The sequence below is a fragment of the Crocuta crocuta genome, unplaced genomic scaffold (assembly GCF_008692635.1).
Source record: "Crocuta crocuta isolate KB4526 unplaced genomic scaffold, BGI_CrCroc_1.0 scaffold457, whole genome shotgun sequence".
Lineage (NCBI taxonomy): Eukaryota > Metazoa > Chordata > Mammalia > Carnivora > Hyaenidae > Crocuta > Crocuta crocuta.
Window position 1 is genome coordinate 3,565,209 of NW_027531318.1, and position 27,547 is coordinate 3,592,755.

At 35.2% G+C, this 27,547-nt stretch overlaps 1 protein-coding gene across 1 annotated transcript in view; it reads left to right on the forward strand.

Moving 5' to 3' along the window:
* ITGB1 (integrin subunit beta 1) overlaps window positions 1–27,230 on the forward strand; it is a 27,363-nt gene extending 133 nt beyond the window's left edge. Inside the window, exons 2-15 of the mRNA XM_077771784.1 lie at window positions 2,582–2,667; window positions 5,261–5,483; window positions 6,904–7,074; window positions 7,561–7,799; window positions 10,498–10,653; window positions 11,424–11,519; window positions 11,873–11,962; window positions 14,070–14,210; window positions 14,370–14,569; window positions 16,165–16,403; window positions 16,628–16,850; window positions 17,469–17,701; window positions 19,878–20,044; window positions 26,012–27,230. Coding sequence (XP_077627910.1) covers window positions 2,582–2,667; window positions 5,261–5,483; window positions 6,904–7,074; window positions 7,561–7,799; window positions 10,498–10,653; window positions 11,424–11,519; window positions 11,873–11,962; window positions 14,070–14,210; window positions 14,370–14,569; window positions 16,165–16,403; window positions 16,628–16,850; window positions 17,469–17,701; window positions 19,878–20,044; window positions 26,012–26,077 — 2,330 coding nt within the window. The 3' untranslated portion in view covers window positions 26,078–27,230. The remainder of the gene's footprint in view (window positions 1–2,581; window positions 2,668–5,260; window positions 5,484–6,903; window positions 7,075–7,560; window positions 7,800–10,497; window positions 10,654–11,423; window positions 11,520–11,872; window positions 11,963–14,069; window positions 14,211–14,369; window positions 14,570–16,164; window positions 16,404–16,627; window positions 16,851–17,468; window positions 17,702–19,877; window positions 20,045–26,011) is intronic.
* Window positions 27,231–27,547: the final 317 nt, after the last annotated feature.

Below are 27,547 nucleotides of genomic sequence, written 5' to 3' on the forward strand. Positions count from 1 at the left end.
TTTTCTGGTTGTCTTTTCATTTCAGTGTCTTGTATTACTTTTGGATCAGTCAGATTCCATCATGCTGCTCTTTCTGAAAGCCCTGCAGTGGCCGCGTCTCACGCAGGGCGATGGGCAGGGTTCTCACAGGGTCCTGCCAGGCCCTTCCGCATCCGGCTCCTTTGGCTGCTGCCACCCAAAAAGTGGTAAGGCCGGTTGGCTAAGGAAATGCTGAAGTGATAGGAATACAGTACGCTACAGAAAGATATTTTAAGACTGTAATAGGGTGTTTAAGTGAGCAGAGAGAAAGCAAAGGTATGTAATGTATTAGAAGAAAATAAAGTAAATGTGTAGGATGATCGATTATGACAAGCCATTAGTATCTAAAAAAGTGAAACCAGGAACAACTGACATTCTAGAAGATGTTCTTGCTCTTTGATCAAAAAGCCTTGACAAAATGTTAGCATTATCTAGAAGAGGAATAAAAAGTAAAGCCGAAAATAATTTAATCTTCTTGTAAACCATGGCATACCCACCTCTGGAATAATAGATGTGCAGTTCTCTCCTCCGAATCTCAAAACATACATTGCACATGGACAATTATTTGATCTCAGGACAGGAAGGACTTAACCAAATAGAAAAATGAAGGAAGAAACTTTTAAGGAAATTATTGATAATGTTGATTTACTTAAAATCAACAGCAACTTAAAATGTGTTTATGTCAGAACACCATCAATAAGATGAGAAACTAAAGGTTTAATTTCATTAGCACGTATAGAGACCTAGTAAAAACAGATGAACACCATAGAAGAAACATTTGCCAACAAAATTTACAAACGGTCAGTAAAATACAGTAAGAATGAAACCTTAAATAACTGACAAGTTAATTGATATTGTTATTTATATGGATTAAATGAGTAAAAGATTTTTTTATATTAAAGAAGAACTTGGAGGTGCCTGGGTGGTTCAGTTGGTTAAACTTAATCTGACTTAGGCTCCGGTAATGATCTCGCGGTTCATGAGTTCAAGTGCCACATTAGGCTCTTTGCTGACAACTTGGAGCCTGGAGCCTCAGATTCTGTGTCCTCCCCCTTTGCCCCTTCCCCACTTGTGCGCGCTCGCTCGCTCTCTCTCTCTCTCTCTGACTTAAACATTAAAAAGAAATTTTTAAAAAAGTATTTGGTGCTTGCTGAAGGTTCAGTAAAAATGGTATTTTGTATACTGTTTGTGATTATAAATTTGAATATTGTTTCTGGACAGAAGTTACTATATAATAAGAATATTAAAAACATTAATAGCATTCCACTCGGTATTTCTGTTGTTTTTCGTCTGTGATAAGGAGATCGTTAGAGTTTTACATTGTGGGCATGGTCATCACAGTGGGTGCATGTATGTCCATGTATGTTTATACGTGTATTTGGAGTTCATGTGTGCACATGAGCAAGTGTGTGTGAACGATGCACTTATGCAATTAAAGTATATTAATGTAATATATAATCATTAAAAAGCATATTTAAAGATTTTTTTTTTAAGTTTATTTATTTTGAGAGAGCGTGAGTATGGGAGCTGAGTAGAGGCAGAGAGAGAGAAGGAGAGACAGAATCCCAGGCAGGTCCCATGCCGTCAGTACAGAGCCCAACACAGGGCTCAGTCTTGCGAGCCCTGAGGTCATGACCTGAGCCAAAATCAAGAGTTGGACCAACTGAGCTACCAGGCACCTCTAAAGAATTTGAAATGAAACACATAGGATAAACTATAGAAAGTACTATGCAAAATGTATATTCTCAGTTTATTTAAATAGTGTCTCTGTGTGATTCCTTGCTGTTTTTTTTAAATCTATCTTCATAGAAAAAAAACGAAAGAAATATACAAAAATGTTAATAGTAGTTATCTCTTAGTAAGTGGGTTATGGGTGTTTTTTTGTTATGTTTTTATGTAGTTTCCAAATTTTCTATTATGAATATACATTAGGTTTATAATTAGAGAAGACACATTGGAGACAGTCCATGTTAGTGCTTACCACATGAAAGGCATGCTGATATACTTAGGAGGATTCAAAGAAATGTGAGGCATACTTTGAACATAGAGCTTGAAAAACCATGAGATTGTGGACTGGATGAATTGGGTTTTTCAAGTATTTACATACTAAAAATGAAAGGAAAGCAGTTACAGATGTTTCTGGAGGTATGGGTATGGTAGTATGAGTTAATTGAAAAGAAATAATATTTTAACCAGTTGTAAGAAAATTCCTGACAGTTATGACCATCCAACAATAGATCCTGACTGAAATTATGCCTTTGAGGAAAAGAATAAGTGTATAGATTACTAGTACATAGTCTGCTATAGAAGGAAAGAAAAAGGTCACTATTTTTTCATGGCTCTCTATGCCAAGGTAATCTAAAATCACCAGTCTTTGGGGTAGATCTGGATCAGTTCACTAACTATTATTATATGTAATATAATAGTATTTATTATATAACAATATATGACATATTTTGTTATTCATACTTAACCATTATGTATGTTGCATTTTAATCATTTTTCATTATGTTCTCTCTTGAAACCTCAAGTAAAGTTGTCTGTTCTTTGTTTCTCCTGACAGATGAAAATAGATGTTTAAAAGCAAATGCCAAATCATGTGGAGAATGTATACAAGCAGGGCCAAATTGTGGGTGGTGTACAAATTCAGTAAGTAAGATTGCTCAAGGTCTTTCTATTTACTCTCTAGTCATTTACTGTTGCCCAATATTGTATCCTTAGGAAATGTTAGATACGAATTTTCATTTAAATCAGTGTTTATTGAATGAGTATCAACTCTGTCAAACACTATGTGCTGATCTAGAGGTATTTAACACAGTAGCCACTGGGAACATGTGGCTATTGAGCACTTTAAATATGCTCCAAAATGGTCCAAATGAGAATTGCTATAAGCCTCAGATACATCCCAAAGGTTGAAGACTTAATGATTAAAATAATGATTAATAATGTTGAAATGGTAATATTTTGTATATATTGTTAAAATTAGTTTCCTGTTTCTATTTTTTTCTTCTTGTGTGGCTACTAGATAATTTTAAAGTGCATTGGTATCTCACCTTTGTGGTATGCATTATATTTCTATTGGATAGCTTTCCAAAAATCCCTAGCCATTTAATTTGGCTGTTGTAGATCTGTTTTTTTTTTTTTTTTTTTGGCAGGAAAGGTANTCCTAATTATATTTGAGTTAAAACTAATACAGAATTGATTTGCATCCTGATAAAAGCCCATTGGGGTTCGGGTGTAAATTTTATTTAGTGGTCATCTCTGTACACTGTGTAACTTGGTATCTTTCACAAAACTTAATGTTAAATGAATAAATAAATGTATGAATGAAAAATCAGAACAGAAGTAAAGGGAAGTCATTTTGAGGATTTACAATTTATTCAAGTAAATAATATCAGAAGGTCAAAGGTTGCTATAAGCCATGCTTATTTAAGCATTTGACCTCACATTTGAACTCAGGCATTTGACCCCACACATTTCAATTGCCTGTTTATAGCTATAAGTAACTGGTCAAACATCAGATATTTTGTTTGGCTTAACCATATGAAAAGGAAAATCAGAGGTTTTTGTTCTGTTACTTCAAAATTTTTCTAGTGACACTTTCTGTTCTCAGAAAAATGGTATTTGGAATTTATTTGGAGACAGTGGAAGAAATAGGGAGTGCTCTGAGTTTGTCTCAGACAAGGCTTACTTGCCAAACTGTTCTTTGGCCTTTGATATTTGTAGCATAATTCTTAAAGTATTAAAGGGTATTTCGGAATGTGTTTAGTGAAATTTTATTTGAAAATTACAGTCTTAAATTTTCCACACTAGGCTCCTGTGCTTTGGTAGTTAGTATTTTAGGTTTGATAATACATCAAAGTAGTTCAGCTTTGAATTATCTAACCCTTGGTATTCCCTTTCAGTTTTGTTTTTCTAGTTACATAAATGCTCTCATTAGTGTTGTTTCCCTTAAAAAAGTGATCACAACCATTGTATATTCTCTGTATTTAAATATCCTCATTACACAGCACTGTGAAATTTGTAGATAGTAAACAAAAACCAAATAAAATTGAAGATAAAGTGACCCAAAATAAAAGGCATTTCCTCATTTTCCCAGTGTCAAGATTAAAAAAGAAAAAAATAAGTATCTTGGCCTAATATAACTATATATACAGTTTTTAGGGATATATGTGAAATATTCAAATGTCTATTATAATAATTGATAGTTATGGGTACACATTTTGAAATGACACATACCCACCCACGTACTAAAATCATTGTTTTTCTCCTCTCTCAGATTTCATGAAAAGCTTTTATTTAAAGATTTTGCATGCATCCTAACAGTAGCGTTTTTGCTTCCACTAAGATACTTCTTCAGTTATCTGATAAAATTTTTATTTCCATCTAATTTGTTTGAGGTATAACACATTTTGAGGTCATATCACTACTGGAAATTTTACCCCAAACCACAAGTACCATTTATATATTATTCAGACCTTTTTAATTTTTATTCTTTTAAAATGCACCCTACGGGAATATATTCATGACCTTGTCAGGTAATCAAATTTTACTGCGATTATTGTTTTCTGTTGTTATGTAATCATCACTGTGATTATTGTTTTTAAAAATAAATTTTAGAAGACTTATTTAAAATAAGAGCCAGTACTTGAAATGTTTTCAAACCTCCAGGAATACTTACTAATTCTGCGTTAAGCTTCTTGGTCTTTTTAAAAATTGCATCATTAATTGAGACACCTTCAGGCTAATATGTTTTCTCTACACATCGAGTTGTTCAAACTATTGTGAGGAGAATGGTACATAATATGAAAGACTTAAATAAGACTTTTCTAAGGGAAATTTTGGGGAAAAATTGTCCCATATTTGGGTATATACATTATTAGTGGCCATTAGGCATGCCGAATAAGTGATTTCACTGAAGAAATTTGTTTGATTATATACTTATAATTTGAAAGAGGGACAGTTAAAATGTACATTTAAGTCAATCCTAAGTATTACCAAACTAATAAGTTATTATTAATAATAAAGGTATTACTTTCCTAGAGAATGAGTTTGTTTGTTTTTAAACAAGAGCATATGATTTGGGTGAAGAGAGCATTTTGTTTAACAACCAGAAATGAAGTATGTTAGTTGTGTGTCACTTGATTTTTGCCTTTAAATAGTGCATGTTTGCAATTATGATTATGCAGAATGTTTGACCATTATATTTATTATTTATACCTATATTTTGTTTGTCACTTAGACATTTTTACAAGAAGGAATGCCTACGTCTGCACGATGTGATGATATAGAAGCTTTGAAAAAGAAGGGTTGCCATCCACATAACATAGAAAATCCCAGAGGCTCCAAAGATGTTAAGAAAAATAAAAATGTTACGAACCGTAGCAAAGGAACAGCAGAGAAGCTCCAGCCAGAAGATATTACTCAGATCCAACCTCAGCAGTTGGTTTTGCTTTTGCGATCAGGTACAGAAGTCTAATTGCATGAATACCTTGGTTTCAACTGGAGCTTTTTGACAACTTTATATAAGCCTCTTTTGAGTTTCTATCAAGGGGTGTTCACATAAGGACTGGCACTCACATAGAAATGTGGACTATGTCAAACTTTAGAAATTTGTAGCAGACATAACAATCTGTAAGACACATATACTTGACATAGTAAAAGTTGCCTAATGTCCAAAGCAAATTCTGTTAGAGTCAGAAAGTATTAGATTTAATGGATTTTAGAAATGAAAGTATCCATCCTGAGGTATAATTACTTAATGTAAAGACAATATTCTAACCTATGTTTTTCCTTTGTATTTGTTTAATGCTGTGAAAATAGTAAGCTTTTATAAGAATCTGGGGCAGTCGTGCATCTGAAAAAAGAAAGAAGAAAACAAGCCTCTTCCTCAGCTTCCCAGTTTCCATCCTTTTCTCTCAAAAGATGGTGCACACTCGTGGTCTCCATGACTTTCCCTCTTGAGCACTTTTTAGTCTGCTTCCGTTCTGAAAAACGCTGTACACCTTGAACCACCAAACGTGGTGGATCCCTGTCCGGGCCTTTTCTTCTTTTAACCTTCTTGTACTGACTGACACTTTTGATTGAACTTCTTGAAATGCTCTCCTTTTTGTGTCTTTTTTTCTTCCTTCCTCTTTGTAGTACACTTTTATTGTTGGCTTTTCTCTCATTGCTTTAAAACCATTTGTGTGCTATAACACAGCCTTCCTTAAAAGCTGCCTACTAGAAATCTGTATAGAGAACATCCATTGTTAACAAGTAATGGCTTTTCATCCAAACCTTATCTTTCTACTGTATATCGTAAATGAATTTTACCTTCTGCCTCTTATATACCTCTCCTTTTCGTATTCCTCATGGTTTCAGTTCAGACCTTCATGTCTTCCTCAAGGATTTTTCCAGTAGTTTCTCAACAAGCTTCTTTGTCTCTACAGTTAATTTTAAAAAAAATTTTTTTGGGGGGGTCAGGTTCTCTAAAGTAAAAATCAGACGATGTTGTTTACTTGCATATAAACAGAGTACAGAATGTCTTATGACTTCACCTCCTAAAAGTCGGGCATACTCTCTAACGTGCCCTGCCTTACCCACCCCAGTCTAATTTATGCTGTTCCATCATCCTGTTGTCCTTTGCCATAGTTATAAATTGACTGTCTGTCTTGCTCATGGGAGTATTGTCTTTTTCATCTTGCATGCCCAGAGCTTAGCATAATATTTGTGGAATGAAATTGAGTATACACTCAGTTAACCAGTGGAATTTTCAAGTTTTTGTAAAGATATGGCAGTAATACATTTCATTTTATAGTGTTTACTTTGTGAATCCAATTTGGTTTTTATCATTTGCTTTCGATTGCTACAACTAACTTCATTTTCTAATCTCTACTTAATTAGGGGAGCCACAGACATTTACATTAAAATTCAAGAGAGCTGAAGACTATCCTATCGATCTCTACTACCTTATGGACCTCTCCTACTCCATGAAAGATGATTTGGAGAATGTCAAAAGTCTTGGAACGGATCTGATGAATGAAATGAGAAGGATTACTTCAGACTTCCGAATTGGTAGGGATATGGAGAAAACTAATAATTTTCATTTGTATCAGTCTTGGCAGTTTTGTTCTTCATCACATACTTATGAAATATATAGAGCAGTTTTTAGCCTTTTTTTTCTCAGAGAAAACCTATTCCTGTCACATAGCTAGTAATCTTTGTAACTTCTTGTTCCTCTGTTACTTTATGCTACCATGTTACTTAATACACATTATACCACATAGATAAGAAATAGGAACTTATTCCACTCATGTGTTGAGTTATAAAATGTTGAGTACTCAAACATTTTAATTAATATGACTACACCTGTCAGTACAGCCTAGTCTCACTTTACACCTGGATTTTTTGTATTAAAATGATCTCTTTTCCAAACTTTATTATTAAAATCTTATTTCTTATTAAAGAAAAAGATTGACTTCTATGTGGTAACATACTTTATTCTTTTCAGTACAAGTTTATGTCTGTCCATCCATCTCTTCGTGCATTTTTCCTTCACAGGATTTGGCTCATTTGTGGAGAAGACTGTAATGCCTTACATTAGTACAACACCAGCCAAGCTCAGGAACCCTTGCACAAGTGAACAAAACTGTACCAGTCCCTTTAGCTACAAAAATGTGCTCAGTCTTACTGATAAAGGGGAAGTATTTAATGAACTTGTTGGTAAACAGCGCATATCTGGAAATTTGGATTCTCCAGAAGGTGGCTTCGATGCAATCATGCAAGTTGCAGTTTGTGGAGTAAGTGCATTCATTTCCTACAAAGGGCTATTACTTGTATGAATTTTAGGTGCCATTTTACTCTCAGTACAGAAAAACTACCTACTTTACCAAATCATCCTTCATTATCCCAGAGAAGTACAGAATTGGATCCTTTAAATTCCCTCCAGCCACACAAGTGCTTTGTAAAAGCGTATTTAATCATTATGTCCTTATTTAAACCAGGCAGTTACTTCTTTTATATGGGATTTTAAAAGCCAGATCGCTCACCATTTGAAACAGTGGGGCAGTTTAGCTATGATTTCGCTGGTGTTCTAGGTTTTTAGAAGAGGGGCAGGTGTCCTGACTCTCTGGCTTGTGCCAGAGACAGAATTGAACTTGTTGGAGGTATTACCAGGAGAATTAAAAGAGCTCAAATGGAACAGTATCTCAGATACCATTTTCCTTTGATCAGTTTTCTTCTGCTCATTGTCTTTGAAAGATGGCTTCCTGTGTCTTAGTAATTCAAAAAGAGCTTTTTATGTTCTACTTTGTAAGCTATATGAACATATATATTTTGAGAAGTCCTATAATATTGTATTTATTTTTATTTAATATTTTTATTTTTGAGAGAGAGAATCTTAAGCAAATCCCATGCTCAGCATGGAGCCCAGTGTGGGGCTTGATCCCACAGCTATGAGGTCATAACTTGAGCCAAAATCAAGAGTAGGATACTTAACTCATTGAGTCACCCAGGCGACCTTATTAATAATTTTAATTGCAAGATTTTTAGTAAGCTCATCTCGATTAGACTAGTGATAGAATTCTATGACTCATTTAGCAGCTGAAGACTTTTAGGTGACCTTTTCATGACATGGCTGACCCTGAAATTAGAAAGCGTTGTGAGGTAAATAAGGTTTATTGTAAGACCTACTTCTCTCTTAATTTTTCCTCCTTTTTTTTCCTTATAGTACCCCTGTTCCCTAGAATACTCATATATGTTCCCTGTTCTTGATTCCTGACGCTTCCTAGTGGTTATTTTTCAACCAGTTTTTGCTAAAGTGTTGTATCTCATATCCAAGATCTCCAAGATAATGATGTGATATAGCAGTATGGTATAGTGTTTAAGAGAACAGTCTTCAGACTATTAGAACATGATTTCACATTTTCCCGTTGCCACCGATGCTAGACCATTTACATAGCCACACTAAGGACTGTATCCTTCTCAGTATGAAGGGACAGTAGTACGTACACCTGATAGGACTGTTTGCAGGCATAAATACAGCAGTCCATAGAAAGTGCCAGTAAGCACTCAGCAGACATCAAGTACTATATTATTGTTACTTTTGACTTCTTCCTGGGGCAGTTATAATTTAAAGATAGTCCCGGCTTTTAAAGGGAAAGAAAGGTTAGTATTTCAGGTAGTGCCTAGCCTGCCACCCTTTCTTGCAGTCATTTGTTTGTGATCCTTTTAGAAGCTCCCTGTAGAGAGCACATTCTTTGGGCTGCCTCCAGCTGTGCCTCCGCCTGTGGGATCAGAGCAAGCCAGAGCATCCATGGCCGCTGCTGTCTTTCCGTGTTTATCATGCTGACTGAGAGTAACTATTTCACCTACTTCCCTGGATGCAAGAGACACCTGGATTGCCAGCATCAGTAAACATAGTTCTTGCCTTCAAGGAATTTACAGTTTTATGTTATATACAGATGTATTGAGTAAATTTAGACAAATGTAATTACAAATTTACTATAGAAGGGGATTTTATTGCTACTTTTTTTTAATATTTTACTTTGTAAATAATCTGTACACTCAACATGAAGCTCAAGCTTAGAACCCTGAAATCAAGAGTCACACACTCTACCAGCTGAGCCAGCCAGGTGCCCCTTTATTGCTACTTTAAATTCTTTGTTGAGTAAGGAGGAGAATGAAATAAATGAACAAATAGTACTTGTGAGGTAGACTGGATGGAATTAAGTAGGGCAGGTGTTTGGAGAAGAAAATTTCTTCTGTAGTTAAAAAAAGGAAAGCTTAGTACGGAGGGCCGATAAAGGAGGTGTATGCTGTAGGAGGTAGGAGCAAGGATGAAGGCTGGATGGGAACAAGGCAGCAGCAGCAGGTAAAGTACAGAATGGGCTGAGACATTTCTGTTTCCCCAGCAAATATTCCTTAGGCACCTACTGTGTGCTAGGCCCTGCACTTGCTACTGGAGAAGCACATATGCTCCCTATCCCCCATAGATTTAGCTTACCTTCTAGTGGGGGAGGAAGACATTGATTTTAAAAGACACAGTTTTTTATTTTTATTTGTTTTTATTTTTTAAATATTTATTTTGAGAGAGCGTGCATGAATTGGGGAGGGGCAGAGAGAGAATCCCAAGTAGGCTCCATACTGTCAGTACAGAGCCCAATGCATGGCTTGATCCCACAAACTGTGAGATGATGACCTGTGCCAAAATCAAGAGTTGGACGCTCAACTGACTGAGCCACCCGGGTGCCCCAAAGATAGTTTTTAAAAAAGGGCTGAGAGACATGGGCAACCAGGCAAGACAGTTTTCCAGCAGGGTGGAGGAGCCTTCTGCAGAGGGCTCTGCGTTTATCAGCAAGAATATTAGCATTGTAAAAAGAGAATCTAAGAAGATACAGAATTAGGTTAAAAGTATAATGGTAGCCTATATGAGGATTAAAGATTTATGTACAGTGATTGTGGATAGTATTTTTAAATTGAAATCATTTTCTTTTCAAGTCATTGATTGGCTGGAGGAATGTTACACGGCTGCTGGTGTTTTCCACGGATGCTGGGTTTCACTTTGCTGGAGATGGGAAACTCGGTGGCATTGTTTTACCAAATGATGGACAGTGTCACTTGGAAAATGATGTGTATACAATGAGCCATTATTATGTAAGTGCTGAATTCCTTACACATTGAATGGACTCGTGCAATTTTAGTGTTTAATACTAAGAGTATTGTGGATGACTAAGCTCGTGGGTTTTACTAGGTTTGGGGGTTTGTTATTTGGTAAGTATAGACTCTTACCTAATGTGCAAGGAAGCTAGCGTTGCTGTTCTGAAGATGTGGCTTTGTGCTTGCTTCTTGCTGCTGAGCCAAGGGCCTCCGTCTGTGAAAGGAGCCACTTCAACACTTTTACTCTGTGCCTCAACCCATTGCTGTGACTTTTCTCCCTTGCATACATCATTTGGTAGCAAATTTGATATTATTCCTAAACAAATAATTTGTAGAGTCATGTACTCCTCATTTATATAAGATTTTTAAAAGTAGGCACTCTACTTTTACTGAAAACAAAGATTGGCAAATTATTCAAGTTCTAGAAGAAATCTAAACCTTGGTGAGTTTTGGTCTTTTTCATAACTGATTTATGATACAGCCTTTAATTATTGGCGATTCTTCAATTTCACTGTTCTAACATTTAATACACATAGGTCTTGCTTTTAAAAATCTTTTTATTGAAGCATTTTATACATACATAAAGATAGAAGAGTAGAAACCCATGTGCACACACCTCCCACTTCCACAGTTAATTGTGTTATTTCAGGCAGTCTTGTGTAAGTAATCTAGTTACGTATGCAGATTGTTATTATTTTCAGAAAGTATTGGAAAACCGGAATACATTGGATATAATTACTTAAAAATTTTATTACTTCATTTCTTAGGATTATCCTTCTATTGCTCACCTTGTCCAGAAACTAAGTGAAAATAACATTCAGACCATTTTTGCAGTTACTGAAGAATTTCAGCCTGTTTACAAGGTAAATATATATAAATATAAATATATATTACATGTGTAATACACATACACACATATGGGATAAAAAGAGGAATCAATTTCTAGACCTTTATGTTTAGTCATTAGAGGCAAAATCATATGTCTGAATTGAAATGTGGGAAAGTGTCACTAGTCAGACTGGCCGGATTTTATAGAAGTGGTTTTTATTAAATCACATACAAAACAGTTGGGTATTTTTTGGTCTGACCCCTAACGTTGTTGAGGAAATGGATAGGGAACTCATACTTAAAAATAAATACTGTATATTCAGTAGATGCTAATTGTTTGAATGAATAATAGTATTTGTATCTCATGTGTTTTATCTTTTAATTTCAGGAACTGAAAAATTTGATCCCTAAGTCAGCAGTAGGAACATTATCTGCAAATTCCAGCAATGTAATTCAGTTGATTATTGATGCATACAATGTAAGTACATATTAAATAAGTTTTGTTTTATACAATACCCTGTTGAGAATACTTTGCTCAAAGAAAGTAAAACACTCTTCATACACAATTTAGCAAGCCCAGAGGACAACACAAAACAAACATTCTGTGTATCTGGAGGAAAACATTTTATATTCTCTTACAAAAGCATAGTTATTTATGTAGCCTAAACAAAGTAAAAATATGGTAAAGACATGTGGGGAAGATTTCTAAATATTTAATGTCATTAAATAGGTTTCCTTTTTGGAAAATAAGTGGAACATACATTTAGACTTAATAGGATTACTTCAGTCTTCTCTTCCCCCTTCTCAGTCCCTTGTAGATTGATCTCTTGTGATGAATTATTCCAGAAAAGCTTTTTTGCCAGTTCTTCTCTTGCCATGTATTCAGAGATGCAGTTTTCTGTTCTCAAAAGATACACAGACACTCATCTACACATGTACCTTAAAATATCTATGTATAGGGGCACCTGGGTGGCTTAGTCGGTTAAGAGTCCGACTTTCGCTTAGGTCATGATCTCGCGGTTCGTGGGTTCGAGCCCCGCGTCGGGCTCTGTGCTGACTGCCAGCTCGGAGCCTGGAGCCTGTTTCAGTCTGTGACTCCCTCTCTCTCTGACCCTCCCCTGCTCGCGCTGTCTCTCTCTCTCTCCTAGAAATAAATAAAACATAAAAAAATAAATAAAAATAAAAAATAAAATATGTATAAATATACATATGCTTTACTTCTTTTGAAAAAATTTATAAGTTTTTTTCCCCCATACACGGAAGGAAGTTGAATTGTCTACGGCTACTTTAGAGTACGTTTAGTGATGCTTGGTAAGCATTGATGAATACTCACTTTAAGTAGTCAGAAGACATTTCTAATAATACGGTAACCATTGTGTGTCCGCTCTCAACCTTTTGACAGGTTGAATTTTAGATACTTTTTACTTTATGTTAGAGTTTGCTAAATGTTTTGGAAAGACCCTGTATAAAGAGACAGGTTATATATTACAGAGATTTTCAAGATTCCAGTTTGTTCATGTCTTCCCCATAGTTCTCCACCCAACAGAATATTTTAATAATTTCCTTACTTGCACGCACCTAGGCATGTGAATGAGAGACAGCTTGGCGCTGAATCTTCTCCATTTGTCCTGAGCATTCTGATACTCTAAAAAAAAAACACTGGCTTGAGTCCTTTGTACTTGGGGTTTTGAGTTCGGTGTTTTGTTGTTGTTTTTTTGGCCTGGTCTATAATGGCTCTTAAGCATATGTGTTCCCAGACTGTAGTCCGTTGTTTATCGTAGTCCCTAGTTGGCTAGAAGTGGTAGGGCCAGAGGAGAGTCGTGTTGCCAAATGGAGACAGAAAATGTTTGTCCTGAGGTCTTAGGACTCTTCATAATTTAAATCAGGCCTTTTTAGCACTGTATGATCATCAGTAATTAAAGTTACTCTTACTATATTTTTTTAGTTTATTTATTTATTTATTTTGAGAGAGAGAGTGTGTGCAAGCAGGGGAATGGGGGAGAGAGAGAATCGCAAGCAGGCTCCACATTGTTAGTGCAGGGCTAATGCGGGACTCAAACTCATGAATCATAGATCATGATCCAACCTGAAACCAAGAGTTGGGTGCTTAACATCTGACTGAGCTACCTGGATGCCCCAATACTCTTTCTTTTTTTTTTTTTTTTAAATGTTTTATTTATTTCTGAGAGACAGCATGAGAAGGAGAGGGTCAGAGAGAGAGGGAGACACAGAATCTGAAACAGGCTCTGAGCTAGCTGTCAGCACAGAGCCTGACGTGGGGCCTGAACCCACAAACCGTGAGATCATGACCTAAGCCGAAGTCGGACGCTTAACCGACTGAGCCACTCAGGCGCCCCCCCAATACTCTTACTTTTTAATCATGTATGTTATTTTGAAAAATTTTAATTAGAGCCTCTTTCTTTGGGGTCTGTGTTTTCTAGTCACTCAGGATTTGGCTCCACGTCTTTTATTAAATGATACTATTTTCTTAATAGTCCATTTTGCCCATTGGTTTTATGCATTCATTGTACTTTATAGAAGCATTTTGTTTGCCTTTTCTATGTGTGATTAATCTTTCTTTTAAGTCCCTTTCCTCAGAGGTCATTTTGGAAAACAGCAAATTGCCAGAAGGAGTAACAATAAATTACAAATCTTACTGCAAGAATGGGGTGAATGGAACTGGGGAAAATGGAAGAAAATGTTCCAATATTTCCATTGGAGATGAGGTATGTTGTATAAGCATTTTCAGAAGAAAAAAATTGCTTGTTTATAAGCAAATCTAGTTTATAATTTGAGAAACAGTAAAAGAAATGAGTAGTTTTTTTAAATACTTTTTAGCAGATTCACATTGCTTAGTTAGTTGTTAATTGTTTTTTTCCTTCAAGGTTCAATTTGAAATTAGCATAACTTCAAATAAATGTCCAAATAAGGATTCTGAAACCATTAAAATTAAGCCTCTGGGCTTTACTGAAGAGGTCGAAATTATTCTTCAGTTCATCTGTCAATGTGAGTGCCAAAAAGATGGCACCCCTAGCAGTCCACAGTGTCATGAAGGAAACGGGACGTTCGAGTGTGGAGCTTGCAGGTGAGCTGAGGCTGTTGGAGAGTGACAGAGAAAGATCTAGGTTTAGAAAGTTATAGGCAGGTTGTTTTGAGATATCCAGGAAAAAAAAAATCTCTATTTGGAGCAAATAAATTCTTTGTTCTGACCACTGTTGCTCACCATGCTATCAATTTGACAATCCGATGTGTGTGATATTTCTAGAAAGCTCTTTGCTGCCTTTTTTTTCCCCTTAAGACTGCTCTTTGAAATAAAAGGTTTTATAGCCATTTAAGACATATATTTACAAATTGTTAAGGTAGCCTTTGGGTTTTTCCCTCATATAATAGCAGCCTGAATTTTTTAAAGCTAAATAAGCTCATATAAAATACATTTACAAAAAAACGTTTCAGGAAAATGTATCAAACTTATAATCGTAATTTTATTTAGGATATGGAACTATGGACTAGTAAAGGGTGTTCACCTTATGCATGTACCTCTGCATTGTTGGAATAATTTTTTAAATACAAATATATTTTGCAAAACTAAAAAGAAAAGTATTTTCTGAACATAGATCTATGACTACTAAAACTTTAATCAAATTATCTTAATTTTTTTTAGACTGTGGTGGTTGCCTTTTAATTAAAAATTAAAATTGAGTGTATTCTGAATATAGTTTTCTCCTTAAAGGATAGGAGGAAGGAGAGAGTATTTTGATCTAAATGTCAGCTCCAAATGACTCGGCTTTGAAGAGTTTTCAATTGTGAGAAAAGTAAATGACTATATTTCACCATCAGTTATTAGTTGTAATAATTAAAATGTATTTTAATTTTTATGTTGCACATATCCTGATTGAGTCATGTAGATCAGGTTTTAGTAAAATTCATTAAAAAGATCTTAAAGTTTGCCTCCCTTTCCTTTACATTGTCGTCAGACACAAAGTAAGTGTTTTGCCATTATTGCTATAAGCCTTCGGTATTCTAAAATATATAGTGTGTCTGAAAAGTGTGAACCCATAGGATACATCTATTTTTAAATTGTGTATTTTTAAATGATATGCTCAATATGTTTTTCTTCAACTTCCATAAACCTTTTGGGGTATGTTTATGATCCTTTTTAAAATATATTTAAGTAATCTCTACACCCAACATGGGGCTTGAACTTGACCCCAAGATCGAGAATTGCATGCTCTTTGGACTGAGCCAGCCTGGCTCCCCTTATTGTACTTTTTTAGATTAACAATTGGACCATTGCTTTAAAGTTCAAGTTACTTCACCCATAATACCAAATGCAATAGCATTTCATTTGAAAACAACTATTACACTATTTTCAAGTAAGTTGCTCCTGTGTTTCCAAATGTTTTGTTTCCCTGTTCACTGCTAGATTATATTTTCATCTTGATCAGAAGAGTTATTTTTCTGAAGACAGATATTTTTCCCCAGTCCTTTGAACTTTCCTGGTGCACACGTGTATGTGTGCACATATGTACACTTCTGTACACGTCTGTGACGTGTGGCATGAACACTCCCATGTAATAGAATTGTAGTTTGAAGATACTGTTCATAATCTTATTTCCTCTCCCATTTTTTCTCGCAATATGACTTATTTTATGTGATTGAAATTTTGGATTCTTTCTTCAGGTGCAACGAGGGACGTGTTGGTAGACATTGTGAATGTAGCACAGACGAAGTTAACAGTGAAGATATGGACGCTTACTGCAGGAAAGAAAACAGTTCAGAAATCTGTAGTAACAATGGAGAGTGTGTCTGTGGACAGTGTGTTTGTAGGAAGAGGGATAATGCAAATGAAATTTATTCTGGCAAATTCTGCGAATGTGATAATTTCAACTGTGATAGATCCAATGGCTTAATTTGTGGAGGTAAGAAAGGAGTGTGAGAATGGTTATAAAATGTGATCCCATCTAATACAGTAAGAAACGTCTAAGAGTTTGCTTGGTGACTAAATAGAAGAGGACAGCATTGAGGGTTCTGTCCATCCTTAGCTACATTTTCTTCCTCATTACTGCTTATTTTTTACTGTCAAGTCAGTCCCGTGATTTTATATTTTGACCATTGTTATGAAAACCGATATTTTTAATCATAGGAAATGGTGTTTGCAAGTGTCGTGTATGTGAATGCAATCCCAACTACACCGGCAGCGCCTGTGACTGTTCTTTGGATACGACTTCATGCATGGCCACAAATGGACAGATCTGCAATGGTAGGGGCATCTGTGAGTGTGGTGCCTGTAAGTGTACGGATCCGAAGTTTCAAGGGCCAACTTGTGAGATGTGTCAGACCTGCCTTGGTGTCTGTGCTGAGCATAAGTAAGTATCCTAGTTGCTTGAAATAGTCGATACTTGCTGTCTGTTGGCCTAACTAGGTATTCTATCTAGAACCAGAACATACTGATAATATATGACAGTGTAAATAAAATATGTGACACACGGTAGCCCACTCTAAATCTTAAAAATTCTTTCTCATTAGGAGTGTCATATGATACTTCTATGCATCATATGAGAATAGTCAGTACCATTATCTTGGACTGAATTTGCTATATAATTGAATCCACGTGGTAGCCTTTGTTAAATTAGTATTACCACTTGTTTAATTATTATCTTTTGACTAAACTAAGCAAAATGGAAGATTTTGCCTTTTGAGGAACTATTATTGTACCAACACACATTGTTTAAATTATTTTCATTTTGTGTTATATATTTATAATGTTTGATAGGGCTAGTTTTATTTTACTACTCTCCTTTCTTTCTCTTTCTGGATTTTAGTTTGAACTGTACTAAATCTATAATTTCACTTGGGAAACTGCATCTTTACGTTTAGTTTTCCCATCTAGAATGTCATGCCTCTCCCATTTATTCACACAAAGTAATCTTTAGGCAAATATTTAATTTTTAAATAAACTTTTAATATAATTTGTGTTTTAACAGAGAATGTGTTCAGTGCAGAGCCTTCAATAAAGGAGAAAAGAAAGACACATGCGCACAGGAATGTTCACATTTCAACATTACCAAGGTTGAAAATCGGGACAAATTACCACAGCCAGGCCAGGTCGATCCCCTGTCCCATTGTAAGGAGAAAGATGTTGATGATTGCTGGTTTTATTTCACATATTCAGTGAATGGGAACAATGAGGCCATTGTTCATGTTGTAGAGACTCCAGGTAAAAATCTGATCATTTCAAAATTCTTCACGTTTTCTTTTGTGTCTTGTTTTTACTACTAGTTAGGCCTCTTGGTGATTTCCCGAACAGCCTCCAGCATTCAGGTTAGGGCATTTTTAATCTCAAAGCTTAAAATAGTATTTAAATTACTGAATAAGAAATAAGGAAAAGGGGCGCCTGGGAGGTTCAATTGGTTGGGCATCCGACTTTGGCTCAGGTCATGATCTAACGGTTGATGGGTTCGAGCTCTGTGATCGACAGAGCTCCGTGTCAGGCTCTGTGCTGACAGCCAGCTCAGAACCTGGGGCCTCTCTTCGGATTCTGGGTCTCCTTCTCTCCCTGACCCTCCCCTGCTCACGCTGCTTCTCTCTCTCTCAAAAGTAAATTAAAAAAAAAATTAAAAAACAAAAGAAGTAAGGAAAAGAGAAAACAAGTTTTAACTTTTATGAGTTTGAAGATTACATGTGTGAATCCAGACAAAACACTCGGCATTCTGCCTGACAATTATTTAAAGAGATACTCACTAAAAGTTATATCATTATTGATGATATTTAAGTTTGAGCTTGACTTAGACTTGGACATTGGGAAAAATAATTTGTTAAAGGATATCATAAAGGATGAATTTGCTCAGCTTCTCAGAAAGTAAACATTTTTTTAATTGTTTTTTCTAGACACCTTTTTATATATTCTTTGAAATTTTCTACATTTGTGTACAGGTTTTTGTGGGAATGTAAATTTTCATTTCTTTTGGATATATATTAGGAATGGATCTGGGGAGCAAGCATGTTTTTAACTTTATAAGAAATAGCCAAAATGTTTTTTTGAAGTCTGTGTATTGTTTCCAGATAACGTGTTTTGCAAATATTGCCTCCTGGTTTATGCTTCCTTATCTTCTCACTTTTTAAATTATTTTTTAAAGTATTCATTTTTTTAAGTATATACTTTTGTGAGAGAGAATGTGAACAGGAAAGGGGCAGAGAGAGGGAGCGAGAGAGAGAGGGAGTGCATAGCCCAATGCCAGGCTCGAACTCATGAGATTATACCTGAGCTGAAGTCAAGAGTTGGATGCTTAACTGACTGAGCCACCAAGGCGCTCCTTACCATTGTTTTCTTAAAGAGTATAGAAGCTTTAATTTTGATAAGCTACAATTTACCAGGTTTTTCTTTTATGGATCTTGCTTTTACTTTTATTGCATCTAGAATTCCTTGCCTAACTCAGATTCATAAGGCTTTTTCTCCTGTATTGTAGAAGTTTTATAGTTTCTGGTTTTTCATTTAAGTCCATAGCCCATTTTGAGTTATTCTTAGAATATGGAATAAGGTTCAGTGTTTTGCATATGGACGTCCTGTAGTTTTATCACCATTTGTGGAAAAGACCTTTCTCTGCCTTTGTGGAAAATCAGATGGTCTTAGGTGTTATTTCTAATTCTAACACTTTTTAAAAATTATTTCCGACTTTTATTCTGTTCCATTAATCTGTGCATCTGTCCTTTAGAGCCAGTATACCACACTCTCTCAATTATTGTCACTTTATAGCTAGTCTTGAAATCTCATAATGTAAAATGTCCAACTTTGATCTTTTCCAAAGTGTTTTTGAAATACTTTCCTAGTTCTCTGCCTTCTTTGTACATTTTAGAATTAACTTGCTGCTATCCACAAAAATCTTGCCAGAATTTTGATTGGGAATTCACTGAGTTTATATAGATCAAATTGTGGGAAAATTGACATCATAACAATATTGAGTCATCCAACCTATGAACATGGAATACCTCTCAATTTATTCAGGTTTTCTTTGATTTCTTTCATCAGTGTTCAGTAATTTTTAGCATGTGAATCTTGCACATATTTTGTTAAGATTCATATATAAGTATTTAATGATTTTAGATGCTATTGTAGAAGATACTATTTTCTAAATTTCAGTTTCCAATATGTAGAAAAAACCTTCTATATAATATATAGAAATACATACGCTTTTTGTTTATAGGTCATATATCCTCTCTTGCTAGTTCTAGTATCTTTTTTATATATTCGTTTGGATAGTATGCATCTACTTATCTTGGATTTTATTTCTATATGTTTTCATAAGAGTCTAACCAGAACTTTGTAGTTTGGGCCCTACTTTGCATATATCAATCTCTTGTGTGCTCATTCCTTACTTTTAACTTTAACTTTACAGAGTGCCCCACTGGTCCAGACATCATTCCAATCGTAGCTGGTGTGGTTGCTGGAATTGTTCTTATTGGCCTTGCATTGCTGCTTATTTGGAAGCTTTTAATGATAATTCATGACAGAAGGGAATTTGCCAAATTTGAGAAGGAAAAAATGAATGCCAAATGGGACACGGTAAGTTGCAAAACATGTAAAAAGTAAGGTGATTCATAGAGTAAATGTAATAATACTTCTAAGACTCATCTGTTAACTCTAAAACTATTAAAGTCCTCTTTAAATATTTTATTTCCCCAAAAGTTCATTATTCAGAGAATATGCATTTAGCATAAAACAGAAAACATCTTAAATTTGTCCCATTAAAACAAAACATTATGAGAAAGTAGCTTCTGGGGTATTGTGGCCAGTGTTTTTATTTCCTTAATTTTGATCTTCAATCTGCTCTTCTGCCTTTTCTTCTAATGTAAAATACAATTCTAAATAATGTTGTCCCTGTAGCAAGATACTTAGTGGAAAACATCTCTTTTGTTTGTTTGTTTTTTTCAACAAAGAACCTTATGTCAAAAGCAGCCATACTCAAAAGGCTACATATTGTTTAATTCCATTTATGTGACATTCTGGAAAAGGCAAAACTATAGGGGCAGAAATGAATAAATATGTAGTTTCCAGAGGCTGGGGTGGGGGAGGAGACCACTGAGGGATCTTCTTGGGATGGTCATGATTGTGGGTATATTTACAAAACTCTCTACTTAAAAGGGGTATTTTCAACTCTCCACAAATTGTAACTCCATAAATTTTGCTTTGTAAAAAGTTTTAAAACTGAAAGTGAGTGAAATGTAATAGGATTTAATGTGTTTGAAACACAAAGTCTGAGGGAGGGGTAGCCAAATGTTGGCCTTCCTGTATTTTATCTTTTGAAGCAACAAGGCAGTCTTTGGTATTTTTAAATTGTAAATGAATTTTAGTCATTTGCATTTTACTACAGTTGGCTTGGGTTTTTTTAAAAAAAACATGATATTCAGATATAAAAATAGTAAACATTCTCTTAGAGCGTTTGAACACTATACATGTCAGTTTTTTCCTGAAGAAATCATTAGAAACTATTTCTTTTACTTTAGCAAGAAAATCCGATTTACAGGAGTCCTATTAATAATTTCAAGAATCCAAACTATGGACGTAAAGCTGGTCTCTAAGTGCCGTTCGTATTTTCTTTCATTCTCTGTGTTTGCATGTGAACTTTTATCCCTTTTTACTGCACTGTGTGTCCTTTATCACAACTGCTGTTTTTTTAAAGTCTGGCTTTATTTATATGGCTATACTATGGCTTTTGTGTGTGTGTGTGTGTGTTAATTTAGTGTTTAGAAGGGCTTTAAAACAGGCTTTATGGTAAAGCAGCAGCAGCTGGGTTGTAAAAAGAGGATGTGCTTTGTGGTCAGACAGACCAGGGTCAGATCCCAGCTCTTCAACAGCACTGAGTCAATTCACTTTAGGTTTTCATGTCTTTAATTTTTTTTAACATTTATTTATTTTTGAAAGAGAAAGAGCGCATGCAAGCAGAGGAGGGGCAGACAGAGAGGGAGACACAGAATCTGAAGCAGGCTCCAGGCTCGAGCTGTCAGCACAGAGCCTGAGATGGGGCTCGAACTCACAAACCGCGAGATCCTGACCTGAGCCAAAGTCGGACACTTAACTGACTGAGCCACCCAGGCACCCCTAGATTTTCATATCTTTAGCAGGGTGTTATTAATAATATCTATTGTGTGGGTCTGAGTGTTTTGGTTGATGAACTACAGTATATTATATCAGCCTGTCAGTTTTAATTTTCACTACCGTAGTGTTTTAAATGGTATTATCTTTATATACAAACTACTGTATGCAAATTTTAGAGTGAAAAGGGAAAAGTGAAATCTATGTTGCAAAATAGGAAAAAGTAACCAGTCTCTTTTCTTACCCACTACACTGTACTGGCAGCAATCACATATCTTCAGGAGACTGTTAGTGGTTAAGAAGAGGTAGCTCATTTTCTATAGAGAATTATGACTTCTTGACATTTGTAGTAACTTAGAGTAACATTCCTGTGTTGGACAAACATTGTAACAGAGTTAGCACTTTATGACCTAGAAACCAACAATACTGTTTTTCTCATTTACTGGGAGTGTACTTAAAATACTTAAAAATATTACTATATTTAATATATTTAAGAGGTAGGAAGGCCCAATAATAGAAACCATTACTTATCTGAATTTTCTTGTACTTCTGAGCAGATTAAGACTTTGGCAATGGCAAAATGAAATTTGATGGCAGAAGGTTACAGTTAGCACTCATATGGGCAGGCTTTTATGGTATTAGTCTGAGACTCGATGCATCCTCCTTTTTCTCACCTGCTCATCTAACCCTTACCACAGAATAGTTTTACCCATTTAGTCCATCTCCCCACCCACAGCCCCTCCCCAAGCCTCAATTTGTTCTCCGCATTTAAGAGTCTCTTATGTTTTGTTCTCCTCATTTTTATGTTATTTCTGCTTCCCTTCCCTTATGTTCATCTGTTTTGTATCTTAAATTCCACATATGAGTCAAGTCCTATATTGTCTCTCTCTGACTAATTTCACTTAGCATAAGACCTTCTAGTTCCATCCATGTAGTTTTGCACATGGTAAGATTTCATTCTTTTTGATTGCTGAGTGTGTGTGTGTGTGCGTGTGTGTGTGTATACACACACCACATCTTCTTTATCCATTCATCTGTTGATGGACATTACCACAGTATTTTTAAACAGAAACTACTGACTTGCTAGGCTTTCTTTTTTTTTTTTTTTGTAGGTCAAAAACAGTTAAATGTTGGCAGTTCCATATGGTTACTTCTCAAATGAGATGATTTTCTGTGTGTTCTATTGAAAGGTGAAATTTACACCTTTACGATACATTAAATTGTACTTTGAAGGAAATGATCCATAATAATAGTGAAACTTAATGTTTATATAATTAAATTTATTTCTGGCTGAAATGTTACTTCCTCAGCCCAAATAAGCCTTTTGGATAACTCGAGAAGTAAAGAATTTGGTTAAAATTTTATTACTCATTAGTGAAATCCAGGCAAGTTACTGGATTATTTCCGAGATGTTTTCTCACGAATAATTAAAGTAGAAGTAAACAATAGACATTAATGATGCACATCTAGAAATGAAAACAGGTTATGGGTCATAAAACACTTTTCTGATAGGAGACCAAGGTTTGCCAATCAGAAAATTGTGTCATTAACATATTTCAGATAATGAACAGGCACTTTACCGCCTAAGACTATCATGCAGGCACATTTAAGAAATCAAGTTACTAACTTTATAATGTTAAAGTGGATTAAAAAATTGTCTATCTTTCCTGCTGTTAGGCACATTTAAGTGTGGTTTTCTAATCTCTGGCAGTTGTGTATTGTATATCTAAAATGTTATATTGCTGAGGTGATTCTGTAGCCACTATTGTCCATTATTCCAGAGTGAGCACAAAGATGATGTTTTACTGAGTACAGAGGACTTCATTTCTGAATATAACCCTGTTCTCTTAATTTAAATATGCCTTGATTTTTTTTTCTAGAGATAGGAGTGGGGTTGCACTCTGAACAATGGAAACTAATCTGATTTATTTTAATTTATTTACCTCTATTTAAAATGATACTTAACACAGTTTAATTTTACCTCTAACCTTGCATGTTAAAATTTTGCTTGGATATAATGATAAATATAAATGTGTATATGAAAAGGCAAACTTTTCTCCAAAGGTAAGTTTCTGCCTTATGCACTTTGGACCCATCAGTAATTTGAGTATTTTTTTTCTTCTTTTGTTTTTTTGCTTTGTTTTCTGGGGGTGGGGGAGTTATATGTATGTTTTTACTTCCCTTATAATTCTTAAGTATTAAATATATATCTAACGTATTGCTTTAAGCTTAAATGGTAATTTCTCATTTTATTTGAAAGAATGCACGTTCTAGCCTCATATGCTGACTAGGAAGATGGAAACAAAGAGTGTAACTTATTTGTACTATATAACTTGTTAAGAATGTAGCTGCCAGGATCCAGTTTCCTGTCTCTATTATGAAACGTCTGCTGCAATGTCTGTATAATAATGTATTTGCTTCCGTTGGACTAGAGGTCAGAAGTTGATAATATGCTTTTTAATCCTATATGTTAGTCTCTGAGGGAGCCTAAGTTCCTCCATGTTTCTGAAATGACTGGTTCTAAAATGACAGGGTTGTGTAATTTGGGATGGGTTTGGGGTAGGACTAGGACATATTGTCATGTCTTAATTGGAATTCAGACTAACTGCTGAGCTGAAATCATAATAGTTTACTTGGTGTGGTTCAGGACCACTCAGCCCTTTTCATGCTCCAGTTTTCCTCCATGATTTCCCATCTACAGAATAAAATTCAGTCTTTCTGGCATGGCATGCAGGACCTTTTATGATTTGGCACTTTTTTCTTGTCTCCCCTTCCCTTGCTCACACCTCAGAACATACACTCACACATGCACCCTTAAAAGCTTCTAAACTATATATAATGTTTGTTTATTTTTGAGAAAGAAAGAGCATGAGTGGGGGGATGGTGGTGGAGGCTGAGGGAGAGGGAGACACAGAGTCTGAAGCAGGCTCCAGGCTCTGAGCTGTCAGCACAGAGCCCGACACAGGGCTTGAACCCATGAACCATGAAATCATGACCTGAGCCGAAGTCGGACACTTAACGGACTGACCCACCCAGCCGCCCCTTTATATATTTCTACATAAATATTCCATTCTTTTCCCTAGATCTTGACTTTGTATATGACCTTTGACTTTGCATGTGTTTCTATTCATCTTTTAATATTTTATCTATAGTCAGCTTCTCTATGAAAATCCCTAATCTTCTCAAAGTCCTTTCCTTTTTTCTTATACTGTTCCCATACTATGTACATAATTCTGTTTTGTGCTATATAAAAGTGCCTTAACTTATTTGCATGTCTGTCGTCCACCAAACTGTACCCTCCTAGAGAGCAGACATTGTGGCAATAAAAGCCATATCCAAATATAACCAGTGAAGTAACTAAATAAAATTTAAAAGTAAAAATTAATGTTTAGTTGCTTCCTATAAATATTTTTCAAAATCACCACAAAAAGCTCTATAGTACAATATAAAACAACAGCATTTCAAAATCTTAATTTTTGTCTAAAAATTTAATGTCTTAAGTTTTAATTTAACATTTACTAATATGAACTCACTGTAATTTCCTCTGATACAGATTATTTGGCTGTATTTCTCACTTCGCTTTCAAGCCTACTTTCAGTTTATAAGGATAGGAGAAAGAAAATGTTACAGTAGATATTTAAATGTATCACTTAGCATAAGATTTTTTTTAAAGAAAATGGTAGTATGCGATTGTATGTTACTTGTCGGCTTAAAACACCAACCTTAGTCTATTTTTGGATCTTGAAAGACTTCTTGGGGGGCGCCTGGGTGGCTTAGTCGGTTAAGCGTCCGACNATTGCAATAAAAGTGAAACATTTCATCAGTATGATATTAAAGAATAACAATTATTTCATGAAGAATGGTAATTATTTCTGTTAACATTCTAAGCAAATTTGGCAATGCGATGCCGTGTGGAGGCACGGTACCCTCAGCGGCACCACGACAGCCTTACCCCAGAACTCTCCATGGCAGTGACTTCTATGCTAGAAGAGCTTCTGGAGAACACTTCCCTCCCAGAGTTTGACAGCGAAGGGTTCCCAGTAATTATCCAGAACTTTCTTCACCATAATAAAGGGTTAAGAATCTGGCAGTTAATGACAGAAGAGTTCATTCTTTAAGACCGGCATTCAAAAATAGTTTAAAGAAGAGAAGCGATAATAACGCATTCTCTGCTGTGGAGGACACTCTGAAATCAGTCCTGCCATGTAGGAAGGACTCAGGAATGAAATAATGCCAGATTACACGGTCGCCTTTCAATTTGTAGAGAGCAAAGTTTTCATGTTTCATTTTTGTGTAAACTCTTTATTAATGCCCTTTAAAGAAATGGAGTGTGATATGAATGACTTCTGAAAATGACCATAACTTTCAATATTGCTTTATAAAATAATAATTACATGATTTTAGTAGAGTAACTGATAATTTTTCTCCTTTTTTTAGGGTGAAAATCCTATTTATAAGAGTGCCGTGACAACTGTTGTCAATCCGAAGTATGAGGGAAAATGAGCACTACCCATGCAGATTTCACAGCACTGAATGCAAAGTTGTAGTTTCCATAGTCACAGTAAGGTAGCACTAGGGCAGTATCACCATGGTTTTTCTTATGTGCAGGTTTTGAAAATGTACAATAATGTATAATTTAAATTTTTTTATTATTTTGAAAATAATGTAATAATGCCAGGGACTGACAAAAAACTTGAGACAGACAGGATGGTTATCCTTGTCAGCTAAGGTCACATTGTGCCTTTTCGACCTTTTCCTCCTGGACTATTAAAATCAAGCTCTTATTGGTTGAAGTGATATTTCTACAGCGATTGAAAGCAGCAAAGTGATGAGTATGATGTGAGTTTCTATTAGTCAAGTGTTAAAATTGACTTTTAGCTTTATAGACCTGTCTGGTTTTAGTTATACAGAATCCAAAGTAAATGTCTTACTTAGCTAGTTTAGATTTGTTTTAAATTTGTTATTTTGCTATTTGCCTATTAGACAAGACTGATGACAAAGCTGAAAGATTGAGTATGTTGGGAATTACTGATGTAAAATACTTCTGAAATATTTGATCTATAGAGGCCATGAGACAGAGAATTAGGAAGGGAAAACATAGCTTTAAAACCTGTGTGCCATTTTAAGAGTTACTTAATCTTGGTAACTCTTACGCCTTCTCTCTAGAAAACTAAGCCTTGGATAAAAGTATCGGGAAATTTTCTGCAAAAAAGTCCTTAATTTAGCATTATTTACATAAAGGCCTTACTTTACATAATTGCTGAATTGAGGACCTTTAGGTGAATTTATTCATTTTATTTTGTTTAAAGCCTGGTGCTTTTTGTCACCTCTTCTAATCTTTAAGTGTATTTGTTTGCAGTTTGGGGGTAAGACTCTTTTTTTTTACCAATACCTTTTCTTTGATGTTCCAGCTGTAAATTTGCCTTTTTAATGAACATGTGAAGTTGTCCCCTGACTTTCGCAACAGCTATCACTTAAGCATGTCTTACTTTCAGTGCTATTAACAGACCACTGTATAGTTCCTTCTCACCATTTGCCCATGTTGTTTCATGCTATTCACATTCTTGTGTTAAGTGCCTTTTAATTTTAACAGTTCACTTTTTACATGCTGTTTACTGAAGTTATTTATTAAATAAAAATGTCTGAAATATTTAAATTGGTTGGTTTTGCTCTGTATTGATAGATTTTGTCAATTTTTATGCATGAAATTTTTATAGCTTTAAGCTGATAATATTTCTGGTTAATGGGTATTTCACCTAAGAAACTAAAATCTATTTCTTAAAAAAGAAAAGATGTGCCAGGGACATAAGGAAAGTGGTATGGTCAGATTTTTCAGACGGTCTCAGCTCTTTAGATAATATTGGGTAGATCCTCAGCCCTCCCTCCACACTTGCCTTCCCTGCATGGGCAGATAGCTTCCATCCCTACATCAAGCAGAAGTAATTCTGTGAATGTTTTAGAACTGATGACTAG